Below are 27,343 nucleotides of genomic sequence, written 5' to 3' on the forward strand. Positions count from 1 at the left end.
TGAGCCAAAGGCGCCGCCCAGCAAGAGTATTTCTTAAGGTTTAAAAATGAAATCTCCAAGTAATAGAACTCATGTATACAACAAGCATCTCTTGGTTTTTTTCCCTGAAATTTATAGAATATTGCTTGTTCAACATTAAATAGCAAAATGAATTGAGGCAACAAGTACTTTAAATGGTGATAAAAGAAAAACTCAATGAAAACAAACCTGGACTTTCATTTTATGTTCCCTTTTAGAAACAACTAAATCCAGCCAAGACTGCTTCACTTCAAGGAAAACACTGAGACAGATGTGATACAGAACCCCTCACGTGGCCTATTTTCCCCGGTTTTTCACACCACAACCAATTGCTCATACTATTATTTAGCCTAAGACCCACCCTATAGGGATCATACACAACTACAGAAGTAAATGAAGTAAAACCAATAGTAAAAGATTTTAATGGAAAGTGTTCAACACATTTGCTTTCTTCTTCAGGTCTTTGCAGTTATCAACTACACAGTGAGTTAAACATTATACCAAAAGCTCCATCAAGTCCAAGCTGGGGCCCAATAAGATTGACAAACTTTGACTTTACTCCTGAAATTCACTTAAAATCAACCTCATGGATTGAAAACGATTGGTGGATAAGTCATTGCCAGTGGAATTGAGTTTGAAAATGGCTTCAGCACACCTGTGCTCCAAACTGGAAAGTAGACACCAGATACACTGCTATGCACCTTTGTCTTTTGCCTCCCTCTGTCACAGTTGCACATATAAATAACTCTTCTCCCTTCCCAGGGTACATACATTTGTTTTGCATTGTGTTCAAAGATCAGAGGTACTCTGTTGTTTGAGTCAATTCTCTGTGAAAGTCAAAGAACTATTCTGGACTTAATAACTAAGTGATTCAATTAAACATAAGCAATCTGAGGATTAAGTTCTCAAGCTCATCCTAAAAAAGTACTACATACCTCATTGCTGATTATCACTAGAGTCACCTTAAAGTTATGCCCCTTGGGACACCATACACTGACACCAGCACCTTATCCACCCCTCAAAGCAATTTTGGAACTCTTATTCTGGAATGACCATCAGAGTTGCCACTATATGGGTCTGACAATTAAGTTCACAAACTTGCCACTGGTGCGCTTATACCAGCAGCACCATACAAACATTCAGTAAGGTTTCATAACCATGGTATATCAGGTCTCACAGCTGTGTTCAACATGTGGTGGTATCTTGCTGAGTAGCATTCATTATTACTGTTGTGTGTTTTTCTGTGCCATACAACAATATCTCGGATGGTCATTCCAGAAAAAGAGTTCCAAAATTGCTTTAAAGGTTGGACTAGGCAGTGGCAATGGTGCACAGCTGCCCAAGGGGAGTACTCCAAAGGTGACCATAGCGATAATCAACAAGGAGGGAAGTAGCACTTTTCTAGGAAGAGTTCAAGAACTTCACTGTCAGACCCAGTACAACAACAGCTCTAATGGCCACTCCAGAAAATGAGTTCCAAAATTTCTTTGAAGGGTGGAGTAGGCACTGGCATTGATGCATAGCTTTCCAAGAGGAGTACTTGGAAGGGGACTGAAATGATATTCATCAACAAGGTATATAGCACTTCCTCTAGGATGAGTTTGTGAGCTTAACTGACAGACCTCCTACCTTATAAATGACAATGGCAAAATGAGTCATTTTAGCTTTAATTTGACCATTTTATTGTTTTTATCCTTGTTATTTTTTAAGAAGACAGGACTCTGACAAGAAATTATTCATAATATCCTAGTCACTGTTTAGAGTATCTGGTTTAAATTTATCTCCAAATTAATGTGTGGTGGCTACAATTTTATTCTGCACATACAACTTAAAATAGCTGTAGACCAAAGAACACCACATAGTCTGGCTAAAACTGGCCTAAAGCATAAACATTAAAGTAAATACTGGAAGTCAATAGCTCATTTGCTTATTTCTCATTTTCTCAAAAAATCTGAAATCAGAGAATTCTGCCCGCTACAAGCAAATGCTTCTTAGTCAAAAATGTGCCAAAACGATTTTGTAAGTAGTGAATACTTTACAGAACACACATCTGACAATCATATATATTTTTCTACCTCATCAAAAAATAGCAATTCTAAACAGATGGCTAAAGTAGAACTAAAACACAAAATGTAAAAACACTGATTCGCTTTTTCCTCTCTCAGATACCTTTTATGTGGAAATTTCAGGTCTTAATTAGATTTTTCTAAGAAAATCATTGATGACTCACATTCCAAAACTTCTCTGACTAAAAAATAAAAGATGATATGGTAAGCTGTTGAATATAATAACCCTAAATTTAAATTAAATGCTAACAGCTCAACAAAAAGATACCAATGTGAGTCATTTTGCTAGCAATAAAGGATAAAATACAAGAAATTTAGTTCATATCCTGTTTCTACCATGTTTCCACGTAATGTTGGGCAAGCCACTGTATTTTCTCAACTTCAGTTTCCACCACCCTGAAAATGAAAATCATAATTACACTTGCAATGGTGAGATATAATTACCATTTTTATAGAGCCACATGTTGTATAAGAAAACTATTTCAAGTGTTTCTATACAACACAGCCATAGCTTAAAATATGTTACTAGGTGCCACTTCACGAATAATTTAAATAAAGTATTTCACAGGAAGAAACAAAAGTACATCTCTGTAAATCCTGATCTATTCAACAGAACAGAAGTTTCTATGAACTTATAGGCTTAGATGCCTCACAATTTGTGGTCTTAAAATCTCTCCTAAGTATTTCATCAAAGTTAGTTTCATCTTCTCAAAGAAATAATTCCAGAAAATAAGTTCCTTTAAAAAGAACTAAAGACAGCTATTGAAGTAAATGAATATTAAAAGAGATAGCTAAGTATCTTAGATAACCTACAAAATCTATATACTGGCTGTAAATGGTTCTCACTGGTCCTGATACAACGGAAAGGATAGAATTGGTAACCCTGACTTCTATCAGTATTGTCATATCTACCAACGGACAGCTGAGAACGCTTGTGCAACTCTATTAACTCTTTGGGTAAAAATCTCATCTAAAATAAAGTATCAAGAGTTGCTAATGTTTAAAGTCCTCTTACACTTTACAATTATAGTGATATTTTGGAAAATAAGGTCTTTGCCTTGATAGCCAGTGCTACCTTGTAAACTGTAGACCAAAGCATTTTTGAGAAGCAGAAAAACTACTCTTCCAACCTTGTCAAGGCTTGGTTAACTAAAGGCATGCTATCTATATGATCGCATATCCCTCAACAGAGAAAGCTCCACAATTGATGTGACCATCATGGATTAGAGGAGGAAAAGGAAAAGGAGGGTGCCAGGTACTTCTGTCTTCCTCCGGTTTAAGTATCTAGTACAAAGAAGCATTTTCTCATAATAATTCTGCTTATATGAATGAGTTTGGTGACTTTTAGTGATACATAAGAACCATACATTCTTGACATTCATAATTTCTCATATTCTTGTGTATTTACCATCAATACAATCAGTAAAATTATTCTTTCACTCATACTGGAAAATATATGTCTTTATTAGATTTTTGTTGGACTTAGGAAAATAATTTCATAATATTTCCACCATTTTCCTCATTGTTTATAATTATACCTGTATGACATGCTGCATATATTCTATGATAAAATAGCCATACTTATAAAACATGACAAAAAGAGTATAAACAGGTAAGTCTACAAAATAATAACAATTACCAGCTATTTCTAAAATATTATACAAACAAGTTAAAAGTAAGTAAAATCAATCTTTCTTTTAATACATCTATTACAAAATTACTTGAAATCTCTAGAAATATAGCCAGTGTCATTAATGAACTCCTAACTATTCAAATAAGAAATTTTTAAAAAATTAGATCAACCCCAGATCTGTATAGATCAGACATTTAAAACCTTCACCAACTTTGATGCTGACTTGCTAAGCAAAAAACTATCTATCTACTAATGTGGATTCACAGTGAGACCAACAAAAATATATTTCTGATCAAATAAACAGTAGTATGAGTTTCCAGGTAAATGCCAGGAAAATCAAAAGATTAATATCAATAAGATTCTTTTGGAACAAAAGAAGAAATCAAATATTTTTCTATAAAATTTAAGCAAAAGGAATAATAAATTTTAATGATACTGTAGACAGGAGAAAATTCTCTCTATAATATTTCAGGAGGACTTTTCCATGGTAAGAACGCTCATAATAAAGTATCAAATGAATATATAAAATTCTGTGGGATGCATAATATTTGTTCTCTTTGTCATGTAAAATGGAAAAAATAATATTTGACAAAGTAAAATCACACCCTGCAAAAAGATACATTTTACTACCACATATCACCACTGAAGTACATGAAGAAAATATATTAAAGTTAATTACTCTGTCATATACACTAACAGCAATTTTCTATACGAATTAATGCAACCACTGGTGGTAATGATTTATGTAAATTTGGATGCAGTTTTAACATTTCTTAGCTCACCAATAACCTGAGAAACAGAACCTAAACAGAGCACACATTCAAAATAGCAAGATTTAAAAACACAAAATATGTTAGTAGCCTAAGTAGCACTAAATGTTAAACAAATGAGAAAAGCTTCCCTTTTGATTATAGCAGATCTGAATTATAAACCCCCTCCAGTCCTCAAGGCCTCATTTATCAAGTTCATTGCATTGCTTAAATTGTAATCTTTGGGTGACTAGTTACTGGGCTTTCCTTTACTGAAAATATATTTTTGTTTTATTCTCTTAATTTCCCTCACTGTGGCCTTTTTATATGTGTATTTGTGTGTATGTGTCTCTCCATATTTCCTTATCTACGTATATACATACATATATACATACGAAGACATATACATATATGTGTATATATATATTTGCTTATATAAGACACAGACACCTGTCTCCATAATTTACTTATGAAATACCTACTATGTGTCAGACTCTCTGCCTAGTCTTGGAGATGGAAAAATTACTAAAATATGATTTCTCTCCTCAAATAGGAAGCATAAAACTTCCTACTGCTTGAATTACTTAACACAAGTGCCTTCAATATCATTTGCCAATGGAACTGCCAGCTATTTTCACATGGGTGGCTCCTGTGTTGACCACCTGTTCCAAACGATTCAAGATAGTTTGGCTCTAAAGTTCCAATCAGCATAGTTCTATTGCTTTATTATTAAGTATACCATAGGTACATTATTACTGTTATGAACACATCATCACACAGACCATAGGTAATCAATCAACATTTGCCAACTGGTTGATTGAACCATTAAACGGCATATATTTGGAAACCTAATAATAACAAAATATTATTTTGGCAGCTACTATTAACTAATATCTTACCAAATACTGTGCTACACCCTTTACATTCAATCCCATAATAAAGGCATTATTTATACCTGTTTTAAGGATGATAACACTGAGGCTTTGCGTTTTAAGCAACCTGCCTGAAGTCACACAGCTAGAAAAGGATTCTGATGCAAAGTTTTAATCACTAATGCTCTACCTCTGTAGATGGTTCAAGCCAACAAAGCTTTGACTCAGAGCTAATTTCACTAAAGAGTGGTTCGACACATGCCATTAAATCAATCAAAACCACAAAACAATCATGAATGCCAAAAATAAATTTTAAAGAAAAGCAAGCACATAGTTGTGTTTGTGTGTATATGTATCTTTAATATTGCACACCATTTTAGAATACAGAGACTATCTTTACTCTGCATTAACACTCACTGTCAGGACTTGACTGTGTAGTTTTAACAACTATAAAAAAGCTTCATTTTAATAATCCCACTATGGATTGGTCACCTGTAGATCTGTATCTGTATCTTATCTATATCTTAGCCTATCCTCAGGATACAGCACAATGCCTGCCACATAGTAGATGTTCAGTACATAGCAATGTACTAAAAATCATTAACTCCTCAAACTCTGTTCGAAGGTGAATGTTCCATTTATATGAATGTGTGACAACACACAGATCCAGAACATCACAAAAAGAATCAGCGAAGAAACACTTATTCAAAGTAGAACAAGGTAAACTTTACATTTTTAACATATCCAATTTTTCACCATTATTTCGTAAATGCAGATTTAAAAAATATAAAACATGTTAACACAATCTTTTAGCTAAAATTTTAATTATGGAAAAGCTGGAAATTTTAGCATCATTTCCATGACAACTATACCTTGGCAACCGATACATTAAATATATGTGAACACTAGACATATCAAAACAAAGCATGACATAAGAACTAAATTAAAGCTGTTGTGACTCATGCCTATAATCCCAGCACTCTAGGAGGACGAGGCAGGTGGATTGCTTGAGCTCAAGAGTTCAAGACCAGCCTGTGCAAGAGCAAGACCCCCGTCTCTAAAAATAGCCTCGTGTTTTGGTGGGGGCCTATAGTCCCAGGTACTCCGGAGGCTGAGGCAAGAGAATCACTTGAGCCCAAGAGTTTAAGACTGCTGTGAGCTGTGACACCACAGCACTCAACTCCAGGGCAACTGAGCTATGACGCCATGGCACTCAACCCCAGGGTAACTCTGTCAACAAAAAAAAAAAAAAGAAAGAAAAGAAAAGAAAAGAAAAAGAAAGTTTCTCCCCTAAAGGTTTATGAACAGTTTTTAGTATAATAGATTTTAGTAACCCTGATCAAGTATGTATAACTTGGCCCATGAACATATTGCCTTATCCCGTAATCCACACTTCAATGGTCTTTTTACATTTGCTTTCAATCACACTGAACTGCAAATCCTTGTAGGAAGCTGATGGAAGAAGGAAGCAACTTTAAATATTCTAGTCACCTATTCTTAGTTGACTATTTGCCACAAAAGAACCTCAAAAGTAGCAACTCCTAAGAATCTCTAGTATCTCTAGTATTCTATCCAACATATGATATACAGCAGTCATTAGAAATAAATTTACACATCTACTCAAAGGAAAGCAGTGAGCCTGGTGGGAATGTACAAAGTTGCAATCCTCTTAATCTTCACTCTCTGCAACTATAAAAATGAGGATAGTCGTATCAGTTTAATAAAATTACTATGATAATTAAAAGTTACAATGCCTACCATATAAGTGAACCATTATTTATTTTTTTGAGACAGAATCTCACTCTGTTGCCCTAGATAGAACCCTGTGACATGCTAGTTCACAGTAATCTCAAACTCTTTGACTTGAGCAATCCTCTTGCCTCAGCCTCCTGAGTAGCTGTGACTACAGGTGCCTGCCACAATGACCCCTAGTTTTTCTATTTTAGTAGAGATGGGGTTTTGCTCTTACTCAGGCTGGTCTCAACCTCCTGAACTCAGGTGATCCACCCACCTCGGCCTCCCAGAGTGCTAGGATTATAGGCCTAAGCCATCATGCTTGGCCTACCATTAAATATTTTGAGGCCAGCTTCCTCATAGATTTAAAAGGATCAATAAAACCTCACTGTTATAAATTGAATATGTCTCCCCAAAATTTTTATATTGAAACCTATTCGAGTGGGGCCTTTGGGAGGTGATTAAGTCATGAAAGTGGAGTCTTCATGAATAAGATTAATATCCTTTTAAAAGAGACCCCAGGGCATTGCCTGTGGCTCAGTGAGTAGGGCACCAGCTCCATATACCAAGGGTGGTGGGTTCAAACCCAGGCTCCACCAAACTGCAACAAAAAAATAGTCGGGCATTGTGGCAGGTGCCTGTAGTCCCAGCTACTTGGGAGGCTGAGGCAAGAGAATCACCTAAGCCCAAGAGCTGGAGGTTGCTGTGAGCTGTGATGCCACAGCACTCTACCAAGAGCAACAAAGTGAGACTCTATCTCTAAAAAAATAAAATAAAAGAGACCCCAAAGAGCATCCTTCTTCTCTGCCATGTGAGGGCACAGGAAAAAAGGGTCACCTAGGAAGTAGAAAGCAGGCCCTCATGAGATACTGAATCTGCCAGCACTTTGATCTTGTACTTTGTATTCTCCAGAACTATAAGAAATAATTTTCTATCGTTTCTAAGCCATCTAATCAATAGTATTCTGTTATAGCAGTTCAAACAGACTAAGACAACCCCCAAAGAGTTGAGAGAATTAAATGAAGAATAGCCATGTATAAATGAGTTGGCATAAATGCCTGACACATAGTAGGGCTTCAATAAGTTATCAATCCATTCTTTCTTTTCTACTAGGTCTCTAAATTCCTAAATGTAGACGAAGATGACTGATTGGCTGAAAGAGTAAAAATTACAACATTCTAATACATTATCATTTTTTCTGGTAACAATACTACTTTCCTATGAAAGACTACAATTACCATTTGTTAATTCATAAAATACGTTCTAGAAGAAGTTTAAAAAATGCATTCATATTTTTACCTTTTCTTCTAGTTGGTCCTTCAAACACTGATATTTTTGCTTTAGCTTTTTGTTCTCATTTTCATTCTGGGTTAATTCCTCTGTCAATCCGTCATACTGTGATTTCAACTTCTCCAGCTGACAACGATGGGCCATAGCCATATTCTTATCTTCTAAACTTTCAGCCTGACCAAAAAGAGAAGAAAGAAAAAGAGAGAGTCCACTGGCCAAATTATACAAGACAAGTTACACATTATATTAGTAGGAAAATACTTCAAGATTTCAGGTCTTTCAAAGCATGCATACTTAAACACTAAATAAACACAAGGAAACATTCTTTGCATTTATTTGATCACTGATCCCCACCTACCCAACATTTACTAAAGAGATAGGCACTGTACTAGATGCTGAAGATAACAGCTATGAAAAGTAAAAGAGATGGATGAAACAATTACTCTGGCAACCATAAATGAGAAGTGCTTAACAAAGGTGTGAACTGGATATTTTGGGAGACCAAAGAAGGGACACCAGCTCTGCTGAGAGGGGAAGGAGTCATTAGGGAAGTGTCCCAAAAGAGAAATAACATGGTCGAGCATGGTGGCTCACGCCTGTAATCCTAGCACTCTGGGAGGCCGAGGCAGGTGGATTGCCCTGAGCTCAGAGGCTTGTGACCATCCTGAGCCAGAGTGAGACCCTGTCTCCACCAAAAAGAAGCCGGGCATTGTGGCGGGCACCTGTAGTCCCAGCTATTTGGGAGGCTGAGGCAAGAGAATTGCTTAAGCTGAAGAGTTGGAGGTTGCTATGAGCTATGATGCCACGCACTCTACTGAGGGCCACAAAGTAAGACTCTGTCTCAATAAAAAAAATAAATAAATAATAGGAAATTAAAGAAAAAAAAACCTTCAAACTAAGACAATTGAAAACCAATTGAAAGCATACTTAAAAAAAAAAAAGAAAGAATGTGAGATGATTTTATTGGCTGACCAGTTTCCTCATCTATAAAAGAAACTTGTCTGCCTGGTATTTATCACTGAATTACATAGTTTTTGTACAAGTAATTATTGATACTACCCTTATGAAGCTAAAAAGAATATGAACTTTAACAGCCAAGAAACTACAAACTTAATATGAAAGAGTTTATACAGTGATTATTTCAGCACAATAGTGTAATAAAATACCCATGTATTGATTACTTGGAATATAACCAGAATCAGCTTTAAAAAATATTAGAAATCATCTACTTTTTACATGGGATTCATAAAGATTTTCTAGCCATATGAACTTAAAGAATTTTAAAATAACAACAATGTAATTCATCAACACTGCTGTGAGATGTGTGTAGTAGTTTATTTTTGGTATGTAGTTTTTCCTCATTTCATCCTCGCAACATTTCAGTAATAAGTCTTTCCCCCTCAACAGGGCTGGTGTCCCCTTACAGTACCAATAATAGTCCTATTAAGGCACTATTGTTGTCTGATTGCCTCCTTTTTGTAACTGAAACAGAGAAAAGTTGGTAACTTGCCCAAGGGTACATTATGAGTAAATTCACAGCCAGGATTTGAACGTTGGAATTCTTTCTAGCATCTATCCTGTCAAATACTCAGCCTCGCTGACTCTCAGAAGGTATAATGTCATTAGGTTTTAAAAATCATCTGGGTCAACTAGCGATGCTAACTATCCATACCTACAGGTGACTAACAACAGGGAAGCACCTACATATCATCTGCTTAAAATAAATGTTTTAATGCCTAAAATGTATGGGATTCTTTTATTTGTGTAAGTTTGTTATATGTGTTTAATTAGGTATATGTAGGAACACAATCAACAGAAACAATTTCCTGAAAGGAAGAAATATGTGAATTGTAAGCAAAAATCTATATTTTATTTATGCCACAAAATTCACCTAAGACCTGATGCCACTTTGAATTAACAAAAGAATTGATTCTTTTATGAGCAATCCTGTATTCACAGCTAAGAAATAAATTTACAAAATAAAGTCTCTCATCAGGAAAATTGTTCAATTACAATTCTGGGTTTCAGCAGAACGCTTTTACTTTCCTTTATGTCCCATAAAAAGCACAGGTAAATAAGAAGTTTCCCCCCTTTTCTTGCTTAAAAGCCAGCTCATCGAGATGCTCAAGAGTCAATAATGCTCATCTCTTGCCAATGTTGTCCCTCGCTAGTGATGTCCCATTTGGTAAGTCTGAAATTAGCCAAGTTGGGGATGTTTGTACCACTGAAGTTAGGAAATGCTGTAACTTCAAGTTTTTTTCCTTCTAAAAGAGCTTGTTTTATGATGTTTATCAGCACACCCATGCTTATGTTTTAATAAGAACTTACTTAATGTTGTGATACACTTACATTTTATTTTAGAGTTTACTAAGTAACATGTTCACAACAACCCAGTGATATATAAGGATATCATTCCTATATTATTGATAAAGCATAAAAAAGTAAAGTAGCCTGATCAAGATCAAATGTCTACCAAGGGTCAAAAGTATAAAATTCCAATCCTGCATCTTTTGATTCCAATAAAAGACTCTATGAAATGATTTTGTTAAAATTTCAATGAGGGCATAGCCCAATATCCTAAAAATATTAATAGCACCTAGAATATAACATTAAAATATTTTAAATTTAAATTTAAAATAGGTAAGAGAGTGATTCTAGATGAAGAAAAATACATACAACTAAATTATACAGAGAAAAAAACATGGGTGATATATCAGACTCAGAAAAAGTAATAAATTAAGGTGAAGCCGAAAGACACAGAAATATAATATTTATGGAGCTACTTGTACCAAAACCCTATCGTGTGCATAATTCAGTATACTATTAAATCTCCTGTTACGACCACTGCAATCAGCTCTTTTTAATTAATATAAATAGGTAAAGTATAGAGCTATATTAATAAAATAGCATGAGGTGGACATTGTTCCCCGAGGGTAATTTATTTGCTTTAAAAACAAACTGCTAGGCTCTCCCAGTCTCTGGTTCTCCAGGTCTTAGGTCTTGTCTGACTGCTCTACACATTAGGGAACAGCGGCAACACTCCTCCAGATCTCAGTCTTTCAAATTAAAAAGAAAAAAATATATATGAAAGGTTTCAGAAAAACTACGCATTACTTGCAAATTACAAATTCTTTACGCATAGGCAATATGTTGCCATCTCATTGTAAATGAGTTCAAAGCGCTTCCTACCAAAAGGATGAGGAAATCAATTTTCCCATATGACAGAGAGAAATTCAAACCAGCTAGATCACAGAACAAGTCGGGAGCAAATTTTCTGATTTCCAGAATTCTAAGCATCCCAACCCGACATCTACGGAGTGTTTTCTATATGTTCAGAACATTATGTAAGATACCTAAGACACGATGCCCAACCCTCTGGAGATTGATGGACACACAACAAACCAAAATGCAAGGCAGCATTAATGCGCTGACCTAGAGGCATCAACAATGAGCCAACTCAGTCAAGATTCATTCCAATTTCAGCGGATTCATAAAGGAGCTGAAAGAAAGAAAGGCCAATCTAGATAAAAAATGAGCAGCAAAGACAATGTATGGAAATGTACAGTGGTCTGAGGACTGCCGGAGCCTGAAAGGCAATAACCACACCTCAGGCAGGCAGGGCTGGTTCAGGGAGGGCTGGGCTAGAGTGGACCCTTTGGTCCAAGGACAACGAATGTTCAGTGAAGGTTTTTAAGTAGAAAGTAAACATACACATATATATTTTGGGAAAGGAAATCAGGTGGTATCTGAAGGCTGAAAGGGAGGAGTTGAGGACAGAAAAAGGAACTAGGGGGAAGCAGAGAAGCTACTTAGCAGTGTGGCTAGGGAGCCCTAATTAGTCTTCACCTCTCACACATCTCTGACTGCACCACTGCCCTACTCTACCTCAGGGGGAGGAGAGCAGTCAGTCAAGGTTCACAAGCTTCCTCAAACCAGCCTACACACTCTATTTTTGATCCAGCCCTCATATTTTCTCATGCATCTTCACCATGCTGAATGGAATGAGTGCTTTTTTTACTTCTTCTTTTAACTTGTCTGTCACATTTAACACTTAATTTTTGTCTTTCTTAAAATGTCCTACCTGGGTCTCCAAAACATTAAACCTTCTTTCTAAATTATTTACTTAAACCTTTATGTTCTAGCATTTCAACCTCTTCATTCTCCCTGTACAGTACCAACCAAATCCCATGATTTCAGCTACCACCTGTAGCTAACTCCCAAATAGTTTACTCTAGACTCAATTTCTCCCTCAACGCCTGACCCACGAGATGCTAAACTGCACGACCTAGGCTTTCATAGTTAATCTAAAGGTCTCCCCCACCTAGCTCAAAATGCTCCAAAACTCAATTTGCCCATTACCCTCTGAATCTGATCAGCAAACAGCATCATCATCCACCGAGTCACCCAAGTCATTTTGTACTCATACTTGATTCTAAACCTTTTCCAGGACAGGAAGATAGTTACGAATACAGGCACTGGTCCTAAGTTCAAATCCTCTCCCAAAGACCTTGGGCAAGTTACTTAACCTCCAGTGTTTCAATTCCTGCATCAAGGAAAAAATACTTCCACACAATCAGCAGGGATACTACGACAATTAAACGATTAACACATGTAACGTTCCTAGAGGAGCGACTGGCACAAAATGTTGAAAAAAAATGTTTGCTTGTAAGATTATCACTGTCACAGTCAATCAATCCACATGAAATCTATATTTATATTTTCTTTAAGATCAGCTCTTCTCCGTCTCCCTAATTCTACTTTTATGTCCTCATCAACTCTAAAAGAATATTACTCCAAATTTCATCAGTATTAAGATGTATATTTTTCACATTTTGTGATCCCTGACTTAAGATGTTATCTTTTACTTGATAGCATGTTATAGTTTTATAGGCAGGAGGCAGTATTTTTATTCCTTAGTAATATACAACAATCTTATAACTGATGTTATTATCTTAGTTTAATGAATATAATAAGAGTCTCTCACCTAATCTTTCAGCCTCTGTTCTGAAATGCTTACCTCAATTAATAACCCCAAATCCATTAATGCCAGACGCCTATATAGGACTGGGGAAGAACTCAAAAAATACATATACGTATAAGCATTTTACAAATCTGAGCTATTTCAATGTGATTTCACCTCACATCATAAGTATTTATTTATCCATCCATTCACCTATTAAACAGACTCTAAAATATTCTAGAAACTGTTCTAGGTACTGGGGATATGGCTGTAAACAAAACAGACTCAATCCCAATCCTCATGGGGTGTTCATTCTAATAAAGGGAGATAAATAAATCAGTAAGTGATGTGGAATCTACGTCTATGATGGTAAGTGCTATGGAGAAAAAAATAGAGCAGGGAAGAGAGATAGATTTATCACACTCCTGACAATCATGCAGTAAAATGATTGCCCTGCATGGTGATAATGCTAATGCCATTAGATCTTAGAAACATTTCCCCACATGCAAGATTTCAATTAGGCATTTACCCAGGCAATTTTGACTTGGAAAAGAAAGGGTAAATCTCAAAAGCCTTGGGTTTACACAGCCCATAAGCTTATCCACTTTAGTTACCATACTAATAAGGACTGTGGTTATAGCTTCTATGGCCTTGACAAGTCTTTGCTTTTATATTTTAGGAGGTCATAAATGTTGAATGAGGGCACGTTTCAGGTCCACAACTTACTGCCACCTCTGCCTTTCCCGAACTCCCCAAATAGCTAAACGTTCTTTTTAAAGGGCTTCAATGCTCTGAAATAGGTGCTCCCAGGTGGCTGCTATAACTCATTTCAACCTGGCCGAACAGGCATGAATAGCTTCTTTATTGTTGGTTTTATCTTTCCTTCAGTGCTTGGGAATACAGAATGATCTCTAAAAGTTTACGCTTTATTAACTTCATGAGCCACTAGAAAAATTCCTTGAGTATCATCAGGATAATTCAGCACAGGTACCTTCAGTGTCCTAATATGATCCTCAGCCTCACTCTTTTCTTTCTTAAAGTGCTTCATTAGCTCCTGGATATTTTGCTCATGTTTTGTTTTCACACACTGCAACGATGCCGTGAGATCTTTCAGCTCCCTCTGGTGAACATCGCGTTCTAACTTTAACTGTGTGATGACTGTAGCTGTTTCTTCATCGGTGGATGTCATCTGTGCGGTGAGGTCAGACATTTCCTTAAGCACTGCTTTCTTGGCTTTCTCCTCCTCAGCCAATTTATTAGCAAGATCTGCTCGGATGGCACTCAAGTCCTTGATGGACTCTTGCATCTCAAGAAGTTTAGCTTGGTCCATGGCCTGGCTTTTCTTGAGCTCTGCAATTTCTTCCTCTAGGTGAACTTTCTCGGTTTTCATCTGGCATTGAATCATACTCTGTTTTTTCAATTCATTTTCTAGTCGCTGAATGGTATCCAGGGCATTCTTGACTTCTAGTTCAAGGTCAGCTTGTTGAGATGTAATATTACTTAGTTTCTCCTCCTTTAAGTGAAGCTCCTCCTCTTGAAGGGCACGCTTGGTTAGAACATCATTCAATTCCTTTCGAAGACACTCCATTTGCTGTAATGTTGCAAACAGCTGACTTTTCAATTCATCCTTTTCTTTTAAAACCTATCAGGTTAAGAACATAAAACAAAAACATTGCTGTAAAAATCCACCATGGACTCTGACAGTTAACAAAACATTGATTAATCCGCAAGGAAAGGAACAATTCATCAAGAAATACTTTGTATTTTCTATTCTTTAACAAAAAGTAATTGTTAGGCTAGAAAAGGGAGGGAAACATGGAATTACTCTGAGATACCACCACACTAAAACGTATGTTTTAGATTTCCATCACTAACATTTTTATCAATCCATGATCACAAATAATTATCCAAATGTGAGATAAAATTGAGTAAAAAGGAATGGGGAAAGAAAAGACTCCTATTATGAACATTAACTTGCCAGAGATTGAAATTATACAGTATGACCTGAAATAAAAATAATGTTCATTCCACTAACACATTTTTAAAAAGGAGACACCCCAAAGCAGACATGAAAGCATGCAAATACATTCTAAGAAAGGTAATGGGTCAATCGGTAATTATTTTAAAAATATCAATAGTGACAAAATATACATCAATATGCAACCAGAGCCCACAAACAGGCTACGATTAGGACAGGTTCATAGGGATTAAAGGGAAGGGCCAAGGGACTAGAAGTCCATCACACTCTGCCAGCTTCTCTAGGAGATTAGGGTCACACTGAGGGACAGAGGCCACAGATTAGCCCTCATGGCCTCTAATTCTCACCAACTAATCAGTGTGAATAAAATAGGGAGGGAAGCCAAGGGAATGGAGATAATTTTCTGCACAACCCTGACACCAGGACAATCACCATTCCTGCTTACTGATGTCCACCATGAAACAGAAAAAAAAAAAAAAAGGCAACACAGATACATCTCAGAATCAGAAATAGTGAGTTACAATGCAACTATCTGCCAGGCATTTCCACACTTCATTTTACACTTCACTATGAAACAATTTATGATAAAATGCAGTAAGTCGATCACTCAAAAAAAAAAAAAAAGTGATTTCCACTAATCTCTCTCAGTTTGAACAGGCAGAGAGGAGTAAGAAGTTCACACAAGAAATAATAAAAGGAGGGGACTAAGCAGTTAAGCTTTAACCAGAGAGTATTGAATTTGATTCTTTGATTCATAGTCTAGCCAGGAATAGTTTTATGCCTTTGAGGAAATTATTTATCTTCATGAGGTAATAATAATAGTTACTTCACAAGATTGGGATGAAGATTAGTGGGAAAAGAAGGAACAAAAAGGGGAGGATGGATTTAAGTAAAAGGAGGTATAAATATTTATGCAAGGTAGTAATCAAAACAATGAAAAGAAAGAATAACTGACAGACCAATGTCCTGAAGTGGAGGGACTCTGGAATAAGGATGAAGGAATTCACTTCTGAAAAAATGTAAGGCAGGAAAAATAGCAAGAAATACAGACAAATCTAGGTAGACAAATACATCTGAGTAGATATTATTTTGCTATTGCTGAATAAAAATTTCCAACAAACTTAGTGGATTAAAACAATACACATTTAATATCTCAGTGTTTAAAATAGATCAAAAGGCTGGGTAGATTATTCTACTAAAGGTCTCCTAAGGCTAAAATCAAGGTTATCAGCTGGCCTGGGCTCTTATTTGAGAGTTTAGGGGAGAATCCAGGTCCAAGCTCAAGCTCTTTCAGCTTTCTGGCAAAATGTAGTTCTATACAGTTGTAAGACTTTGGGTCCTTATTTCCTTACCAGCTTTTGACCAAGGGTTATTCAAAACTCATAGAAGCTACCTGCATTTCTGGGCTCATTATACTCTTCTATCATCAAAGCTAGAAAACAGCTCAATGAATCTTTCTCCTTCTCATGCTTCAAATCTCTCTTACTCCCCCTTCTCCTAACAGCCAGAAAAAATTCTCTATTATATGGGCTCATGTCATTAGATTAAATTAGGCCCATCCAGATAATCTACTTATCTTAGTGATATCATACTTACAGGTTCCAGGAATTAGGGTGAGACATCTTTGGGGAGGTCATTCTATTTCTAATACTAGAGAATATGAGACATGCTTGGGTCTTAAGGATAATGTGAAAGGGACCTAAGAGTGAGGGTAGTTGGCTTAAATACAGTAATTAATGTTTAAAACAGATAACACAGCCCCCTGAGCATGAGTTAAGAGACTTCTAGACAGTCTTAAAGATTAAAATTATATTTTCGTGATAAAGTTCTATCAGGTAAAATATCTTTGATTACAAAATATTATGTCTTCCTGAAACTAGTTAAAATAGCAAGGCTATTTATTATTTTCCCATTATAGGAAGCCTACAGAGATATATAATCCCAGGTTTTACCCTCTTCCTAGTGTTCCAAGCATCACATCAATTCATGATAGAGGTGATAACATTAGGGCAGATAGTCACATACTATGTTGGTCAAGTTTGGAATTTCGTTGGCAACTTAAATATTAAAGTTCCATCTATTCACTACTGGTTAATTGCTTGATTGGCAGCCACAGCATAAGATTCTGTCTAGACCAGTGGTTCTCAACTTTCCTAATGCTGTGATGTATTTTCATTGTTACAAAGGGGTCATGACCCACAGGTTGAGAACTGCTGGTCTAGACATTTTCTCTGAGTCTAAAAATGTCAGTGTCTCTATCCTCATCTCGATATCCTGGATGTTCCCAGGGGCACTCAGTTGAACAGTCTTTATCTTGAGGTAATTCAAAACAATGCAGCTGGGTCCCTTTATTCTATTCATTAAGGCTTAAATACTTGATAGGGACCTGAGGAAAAGGCTTGTTTTCTAATCCCATTTTTATTCCTGCTAAGTTTCCTACTTCTGTCTGTGCTTAGACTAACTCCTGCTAGAATAATTTGGCTTTTCCAACCCTAATGCTAAAAGGCTCTGAATTATCAGACTCATAATCAATTTGGATTATAGACTGGAGGCTCCAGGATCTCAGCCAAAAAAAAAAAAAAAAAAGGAAGGAAAGGAAGGAAAAGAAGGCGAAGGAAGGGGAGGGGAGGAAAAGAGAAGGAGAGAGAAAGAGAAGAAAAAAAACACTCTGCTTTTGGACTGCTCAGTGTAACTTAAACTTTTCTCTTGTAGGACCTTTCTGAAGTATACACAACATACTCCCAACACCCTAACATTTTCCTGTCAGTCACTAACATCATCTTCTGATTGATAGCATCGATGGCTCAAAGTATGATTTCTCACAGTCTCCACTGCTATTTAACATAGTGTTGGAAGTCCTAGCCATCCCAATCGGGCAAGAGAAGGCGATCAAAAGAATCCAAATGAGGGCAGAGGAGGTCAAATTCTCCCTCTTCGCAGATGACATGATCTTATACCTGGAAAACCCCAGGAACTAAACTGCAAAGCTCTTAAAAGTGATCAAGGAATATAGCACCATCTCAGGTTACAAAATCAATACCCATCAATCAGTAGCCTTTGCATATGTCAACAACTGTCAAGCTGAGAACAAAATCAAAGACTCTATTCCTTTTACAATAGCACCTATGAAGATGAAATACCTGGGAATATATCTAACAAAAGGAGCAAAAGATCTCTATAAAGAGAATTATGAAACTTTGAGAAAGGAAGTAGCAGAAGATCTCAACAGATAGAAGAATACACCATGCTCATAGCTGGGAAGAACGAGCATCATTAAAATGTCCATACTACCCAAAGCAATCTATAAGATTTAATGCAATCCCTATCAAAGCACCAATGTCATACATTAAAGATCTTGAAAAAATAGTACTTCAATTCATATGGAACAGGAAAAAACCTCAAATAGCAAAGTTCTTAGAAATAAAAATAATTCTGGAGGCATCACGTTGCCAGACTTCAGTTTATATTACAAAGCAACAGTGATCAAAACAGCATGGTACTGGCACAAAAATAGAGACACAGATGTATGGAACAGAGTAGTGAATCTAGAGGTGAACCCAGCCACATATCATCACTTAATCTTTGATAAGCCCAACAAAAACATGCAATGGGGAAAAGAATCCTCATTTAACAAATGGTGCGGGAAGAACTTGTTATCCACATGCAGAAGACTGAAACTGGACCCACACCTCTCACCAAAGACAAAAATTGATTCTTGTTGGATAAAAGACTTAAATTTAAGACATGAGACAATAAAAATTCTAGAAGAGAGTGTAGGGGAAACACTTGAAAATATTGGCCTGGGAAAAAACTTTATGAGGAAGACCCCCCCTCCCCAGCAAGTACAGCAACACTCAAAATAAATAACTAGGACCTGATCAAGTTAAAAAGCTTTTGCACAGCTAAGAGTACCACAAACAAAGCAAATAGGCAGCCTTCAGAATGGTATAAGATTTTTGCATGTTATGAATCTGACAAAGGCCTGATAACTAGAATCTACAGAGAACTCATACTAAACAATAAGAAAAGTGCAAACAACCCTCTGTATAAGTGGGAAAGTGATTTGAACAGAAACTCCTCTGAGGATGACAGACAAATGGCCAACAAACACATGAAAAGATGCTCATCAGAGAAATGCAAATCAAAACCACTCTAAGATGTCACCTAACCCCAGCAAGATGAGCCCACATCACAAAGTCACAAAACACCCAGATGTTGGCATAAATGTAGAGAAAAGAGAATATTTCTACACGGCTGGTAGGATTGCAAATTAATACAATCCTTTTGGAGAGAAGTATGGAAAACCCTCAAAGATCTAAATGTAGACCTTCCATTTGACCCTGCAATCCCATAACTAGGTATCTACCCAAAAGAACATAAATCATTTTACCACAAAGACATTTACACTAAAATGTTTATCATCGCTCAATTCATAATTGCCAAGTTGTAGAAGCAACCTAAGTGCCCATCAACCCATGAATGGATAAAAAAAACTATGGTATATGTATACCACAGAATATTATGCAGTCATTAAAAAGATGGAGACTTTACATCTTTTACATTTACCTGGATGGAGTTGAAATACATTGTTCTTAGTAAAGTACTGCACAAATGGAAAGATGAATATCCAATGTACTCCATACTAATATGAAATCAATATATGTATAATTACATGTTCCTTAGAGCAATAAAAAAACTATTATAGTCCAGTTGGGAGGTAGAGGGAAGTGGGAGGGGGTAGAGAGTATGGCAGAAGGAGGGAGGGCATGACATAGGGTCTCTCCTAATGCACATTGTGAGGGTGCATAACACACCCCCTGGTGAGGGGCTCTTCTATAAATGGAACTTTACCCTGGAAGTGAGAACAATGTACCTAAATACTGTACTCTCAAATTAATTTGAATAAAGTTTAAAAAAAAAAAAAAGTATGATTTCTAAAGGCTTAACCAACCACTTCCAAACACAAAGCAAAGTGTATCAACTTTCCCTTTAGAAGGGTATAATCCTCCCTGTTTCCTACCCACGTCTCCACTTAATCAATCCTATAATTTAGGTTCTTTGCTTATGGCGCCTTATTCCTAGAATGCAAATCTACATCACTTGGTGTTTCTTCCACCGAGCTGCTGCAGACGTAGCATGTCAAAACTCCAGCCCCACCTCTCGGTAGTTCTCTCAGCAATATCCTTCTCTTGTGAAGCTTCATACTCAGGACAAAAGCAAGACAACTTTGGCCATTCCAGGCATAATATCCAGAAGAAGGAGAAAATCTCTCTTCTTTTTTTATCCTTTTTAGGAGTAAGTAAACATTTACCAGAGGCACCTCAACATACTTCAAAACTCATTGCTCATTGATCATCAGGTCAGGATTGTGCACACAGAGATTGGCTTATGTTAACTATTGAATGGAGTAGATGGGGGAGATAGTTGGTAACCCTGATCACTACAAAAGCCAATGATCTTTCTTTGCAAGTTTCCATGATAGTGCACTATTCAAGAGAAGGACTGGAAAAAGTAGAGAGTAGGGTTGATTCCAAACTAGAAATCAGTCAAATGAGGTAGAAGGTACAAATTGAAGATGCCAGTGAGCATGTCATCAAAGTAGCTTTTAAGGAAGTCCAATCAGACAGGAAAAAACGAAATCCAGAAAACGGCTAGTCAATTAGAGCAATGTGGAAAGATGAGAATTGGGTATTAATTATTCAAATAGGAAAAAGAGAATAGAAGAACTATAAAAGAGACTGAGATACTGGAACTAAAGCCTTATCATTGAACAGTCATAGATGAAAACAAATTTTCACCACAGAAATTAGTTGCTGAAGCAGAGATATCTGAATGAAGGTCACTATAATATAGGAAGTTAGTGAAGACAAGAATTTAGAGTTCAATGTTTTGCTGACTTGAAGTTAGAAGTCACTAACGATAATAGCAAGAATTATACACGTAATAAAACAGGTTGAGGGGAAGTCAAATGCCAAAATCCTTGAGAAATAACTAGAGGTCAAGAACAAGAATGGGGAAACAATGTTCTAACCAGGCAAACCAAGCTTCCAAAGAAGGGACCTAAGGAAGATTGCAGAAAGAACCTGAAAAGGGATGTGTGAAGCCAGAGGAACGATACTGCATAAAACCAGGATGGATAAAGGAACAGGAGTCAACTCCTCGAGGGCCTGCCCACAAAGTGTGTACAATTTTTGGAATTAACTAAAAGGCAAATGGGGGGATTTTTTAAATGTTTTTGTTTTTCTGCAGGTGAACGAAAGTGTACACAGATTGCTAGATTATAATAATACATCAGTAACATTATTCTTTCTTAAATTACATATGATAGGACTGTACACACATTTAAAAAGTGGTATACTTTAACATTTATCCTTCCTTCAACCATTACAAAATTCTGATTTTATAAGACAGAATCTATTATATCTCTCTTTTTTTTCTCAGCAGGAGGCAAATACACAGAAGAAAAAGATGGCAAAATACAATTCTTGAAGTCAAATACTGTCAAGCAAAAAGCTCAATACATGGGCAGTCCAATTATTCTGCCAATACAGCTGGGAAGAAGAAAAAAAGAAAACCTCAGAAGCCTTCCCATTATCCATGTGAAAAAAGAGTGTGAAAGAATTTGGAAACATTCAGAAAAACATATACTGTGATTGGCACCCAAGTTCAAAATTTTTTCTTTGGCATTTTAAAAGCACATGTTAAAAAAAAAACAATGATTTCAAACACATTTTAGAAGAGAGAAATAAAAATATCCCAGATTACAACTAGATTATTTTTATCTACAGAGTTTTAGGTCTCCCAGTATGTGTTCATTTACACATCCCCAAACTACATCTTGATTCCCTGATGTAACTATCTGTATGGTATTTGTTAAGGAAAGTATATAATCTGATCTTTGTTTTTTCTGCAATGATATGCTATTTGTTTGATACTATATATCCTTTAGCACTAAAGTAGTTTTGTAATATGATATACATATCCAATAATCTTACTAGATTTCAGCAATGTGCAAAGCTGGGGGGGGAACAATTTTTAAGAGAATAAAAGCCTTTTGACTTTAAATATATTTTGAAGTGGCAAATCTTAAAACAAAATAAATTATGCTAGAAAAAAAGAAAAGAAAGTAGACACAGAATCATTTTGCGAATAGAAAGACTGCATTATTGGGACATATAGCTCAACAAGGCTACTTATTAAATATAGCATAACCTCTGTAAGTTGACTACTCAAGGGACCATAACAAACCAGTCAATGTATGGAGGTGGTCAACATAAGGAACTTCCATTGAGTACATGTGGTGCAAGTCTAGTCTCTGAAAATTAGGTCAACTTAAGGAGGTGGTCAATGTAGGAAGATGGTCAATTATGGAGGTTCTACTGTAATTTATTCTTTAAAGTGTAGCATATTATATTTGTAAAGCAATATCACTTTTATTTTAATGTAAACTTCCAAATATAGTGTGGAGTCACTTTTTGAAAATAATTATTGAAATTATTGAAATTATTTTCAAAGAGGGAGTAGACTGTATTACTAATGACTTAAGGTGATTCAGTGATTTTATTCAGAATTAAATATCCCCTGGTAATGCATTCAGTAATATATTTAAAAATACACTTTTTTTCCAAACTTATTTGCCATATATTTCTACAGCACTTACTGGACATTTGAATATGTGGTAAAACACTCCTCATTCTTTTTTTCCTTGATTAACCATTGCTCTAACTAGAACATGCTGCATTAATTTTTAGGGCTTTTAAAGGAGAAATTACAATGCCTGCTGTGATAATTGTAATACTACCCTAACTGTGGCAATCACTTTAAAACTACTTCTTTGCTTATCATTAGTGATGCTGAGTGATACAAAATAATTATCTCAGAAATATTCTGGGAAATGATTGTTTAACAATTTTTAATATTCTAAAAACTCAATCTAGAAAACTCTCAGCACCATGGACTAAAATACTATCTGATGATACAGACCCTTCAAAATTTCCTCTAATTAAGTAAAACCCCCAGATGATTATCAATCAATCAATTTCCCTCAACCACTCTTCTCTCTAGCTACTTCCCTTACAGCTAGGTTCATTGAACCAGTTGCCACATCAGGCTGACAACAGAATAATCAAGGTAGAGCAATTTCCAAGGATCAAATCAGCTCAGACTCAATTCTGAAAGCTTTACAACTGCTTTACCTCAGGGCAGCCAGCCCCCAGTACTTGTCAGATGGGTTACAATGAAAAGCAATCCACAGTAAGTGCAAAGTGATCGCTTCCTTCATCTTCTATAAGTCTAAGAAATTTGTATGTAAAAGATAAAGTACCTTTTGCATGACAGCTCGTCTAAAATAAGCATCTGTTACTCTTAAATGCTGAAAATTGATTTTATAAATATAACGGCCTACATTTTGTTTTCTTTTGAAAGTCAGCTTATCCAAATAATCATTCTTCTGGAATGTTCAGAGTTCTTGACAAGTGACAAATGACAAAGCACAAATGATAAACCAAGACTAAACATGGATAAAAATCAATCATGACTTTCCTGCTTATTATCTTATAAACATCTGGGTTTAATTCAACCCAAAGATGTATCAGTTGAGAATCAAATAGGAGTGTAAATTCCATTTAAAGCAACTGATTGTAAAAGAGGAAAAAATGATAGGAAATGCATACATAGATCAGTGAAATGTTCTTTGTTGTTATCACAAGTGCATAAACCAAAGTCTGAAGGAGACTTGTGACCCAATAATGCTGTTCAGTAAGATTGTTAGCGTCACTCATTTAAGTAAGCCCATTATACCTACTGCCAAAAAACGGCCAGTAGTAACTACTACATTTTTTAAATGCTTTTTTCTAACCAATACTTAAGTATAAATACACAAATAAATGATTTAAAAATACATGCACGGGGAGGAAAGTCAGTGATGTGAAGGAAGATTTAGTACTTCCCTTCCATTTGAATATTTCAGGGTGTCCTAAAGGTCTGCCTTAAAATCACCACACATAAGGGAAACCTGAAATTGTACCTAAAAGTACTTTTCCTTACAAAGTATTCATTACAAAATTTTAAAATGAAGTGGGCAACACATAGAGAATGTTTTGTAAACATTACACATTCACCCCTTAGTATCAGTGAGGCATTGGTTCCAGGATCCCCCATGGATACCAAAATCCTCAGATGCTAAAGTCTCTTATATAAAATGGCACAGCATTTGCACATAACCTAAACACATCCTCCCACATATAGAACCTCCACAGTTGACCACCTCCTTAAGTGGACCTAATTTTCATAGACTGGACATGCATGTGTATGTATCAGCAGAGCAGCCTAGTTCCGTATGCTGACCACCTCCACCTACTGACCAGTTTCTTGTAGTCCTTTGGGTAGTCAACTGACACAAGTTGCACTGTACTTTAAATCATCCTTAGGGTAATTATAATACTTAATATAACACAATGCCTACACATCACTTCAGTCATTGGAATTCAGCATAGCACTGGTCAAGTTTTGCTTTGTGGAGTTGTGTGGAATTTTTTTTTTGCCTGAATATTTTTGATCCATGGTGGGCTGAATCCTGATATAGAACCCATAGATATGGAGGGCCAATTGTACTTTATAAAGAACTTGGCATATTTCTGGAATACCCTTTAAATATAAGCTCCACAAAGGAAGAGGCTTGTGTCTGTTCACTGCTCTACTCCCAGTAAATACTCATTGAATGAATGAATATTTCTGACAGGCTATTAGGTCCCAAGAAACAAAAAGGGGCTATGGATTCTAACAGGGAACACGAAGCATTTCACAGGAAAAGATATGGTTCCTTGTAAGTACAAGGGGGTAGGGAGAAGGCTGATGGGAATGCAGGTATGGCCACTTCATCTTTGTCAATTAAAAAAAAAAAAACTATATAAATGCATTTACCAGGGAGGGTATTGATGGAGTGGTCAGAGCTGATTTTCAGCCGATACACATTAGCTCAGCTGTGTTAGTTACTTAACAGCTGAATAATCAGTGTCGTTGTTACACCAATAGTTCAGTATTTAGAACATCACCCTACGAAAAGTGAGAAGTATATTTTACAAAGTACACTCTAGCCTGGACAGCATGACTCTTGGGTACAGGCAGGGTTAAGCATGCAGGTGAAAGCAATCAGATTCACAAGGTGACTCCAGATGGCCACAGCAAAAGCTGATAAGGCAAGTGATTTATGCCAGGATACTTTTTTCAGCAGACACAACCTTTGGGAATTCATTACAAAATTTTACAAAGAGGTGGCCAACATGTAGAGAATATTCCATAAATATTTTGTAAAATACTGTTATGAATATTTCGTAAATAAAGGTACATTTAGCTACAATTTCCCATTTTCCCTATGTATGGTGATTTTAGAGGCAACTTTTAGGACACCCTGTAGAATAACAAGGAGTAATTTAATTTAGGGAACTTAAGCTAAACTGAGAAAGGGGTGGATCTATTTTACAGGCCAACTCTGAAAAGCCACAGAATATTAAACTATTTTAAAAGGCTTTCAAAAATAAAAAAACTAACTTTGTATCCTTGAAATAAGCCAAGACATAATGACTCTTCTATTGAGGACATATTAACTGATTTCCTGTACAGCACGGCCCTGAAATATTTGGTCAAAAGATGGACAAATGAATGGTTGGTTACAGTTGAGAACCATTCCTTAGGAATGTGGCTTTTATACCTGATTATTCTTGTCTGTCAGTTGATCGAGACTTTCAGACTGTTTCTCCAACGCTCGCTCTAATTTCTTATACTTAAGCTTCCACTGCCTAATGGACTCTTGAGCCTTCACTTTCAGGTCTTCTCTCCGCTTCTCCAGCTCCTCCCGCTGGGCCTCTGACTGCTGCAACTCACAGATGCACTGCTCGGCCTGCCTGGTGGCGTCCTCCGCGTGGTGAGTCAGCTCTGCGATCTGAAGGTCAGCGCGCTTACGCTCGCCCTCACAGGTGTTAAAGTGATTCTGGATCTCCTTAAGTTGATCCAACATCCGCAGCTGCTGTTTTTCCTTGTTCTCCAGTTCTTGTGTTAAATTCTGGGAATAAAGCATAATAAAACATTAGGAACATAGTCTTGTTAAAATTGAACGTATAAACATATCATCAAACAAGAATCTCTAATGTCATTAAAACTGAATTTGTATTAAATTTTCATTATCAAACTTAAAAAGGAGTCCTTTTCTATATATTTGATACTCGTATTAGCTGAAAATAATTTTTATAACAATATTACCTCAGCATAAACTATTTTATTATTCAAAAGAGGAAAATATGTATATTTCCAATTAACTGTCACTAAAATAGAAGGCGTAATTGAGGAGAACAATGTGCATTATTTTAGTAAGAACCTAGAGTTTTGCCCAATTGAAATGTCAATATTTTAAAGTTTGTCAGATTATCAGGGATCTATTAGTAGCGATTATATGTAACATTTCACTTTCTGGCAGCACATATAATTTTATTGAGATAAAATAAAAACGAGTAACAACATAAGAACAAAAACCTAAGTATAAATAACACTATATTAAGTTTCCAGTAAAGTGTTTTAGATAATGTTATGAATTGAAGCACTTATATCAAGCTACTGTGAATTATTATGGTACAGATTTTTAAATAAACTTAATTTAAAGTTATTTAGAATATTTCTCTAATCAAGGAGGAAAAAACCTTCAAATCTAGCCTCCCTAAAACAAGAATGGTCACTAATATTTTTGAAAATTATGCTAAATAATCATGATTAATATACATTTTAATTTGAGATCAAGTAAATATTTTAACTTTATACATTTTCTGCAAATAAAATATTATAATCATTAACATTAAACTTTGTAAGGAAATGACAAGTTCAGAAATTACCATATGTCACATAAACTGTTTCTTCAGAGCCTTACTTACCAAATACGTAGGGTAATAAAGTCACATTAAAAAGGTCAAATGTCCAAATAAGAATGGGTTTGAGGAGCTAAGATGGCCATCTGAGCTGGATAAATAATGAACGTCAACTGTACTAAAGCACTGAC

At 36.0% G+C, this 27,343-nt stretch overlaps 1 protein-coding gene across 1 annotated transcript in view; it reads right to left on the bottom strand.

Moving 5' to 3' along the window:
• CEP128 (centrosomal protein 128) overlaps window positions 1-27,343 on the bottom strand; it is a 386,614-nt gene that overhangs the window by 235,463 nt on the left and 123,808 nt on the right. Inside the window, exons 14-16 of the mRNA XM_023511493.1 lie at window positions 26,009-26,359; window positions 14,314-14,964; window positions 8,372-8,536 (exon numbers count right to left, since the gene is read on the bottom strand). Of these exons, the coding sequence (XP_023367261.1) occupies window positions 8,372-8,536; window positions 14,314-14,964; window positions 26,009-26,359 (1,167 nt within the window). The remainder of the gene's footprint in view (window positions 1-8,371; window positions 8,537-14,313; window positions 14,965-26,008; window positions 26,360-27,343) is intronic.

This window comes from Otolemur garnettii, unplaced genomic scaffold (assembly GCF_000181295.1).
Source record: "Otolemur garnettii isolate 467f Iridium unplaced genomic scaffold, OtoGar3 scaffold00020, whole genome shotgun sequence".
Taxonomy (NCBI): Eukaryota; Metazoa; Chordata; class Mammalia; order Primates; family Galagidae; genus Otolemur; species Otolemur garnettii.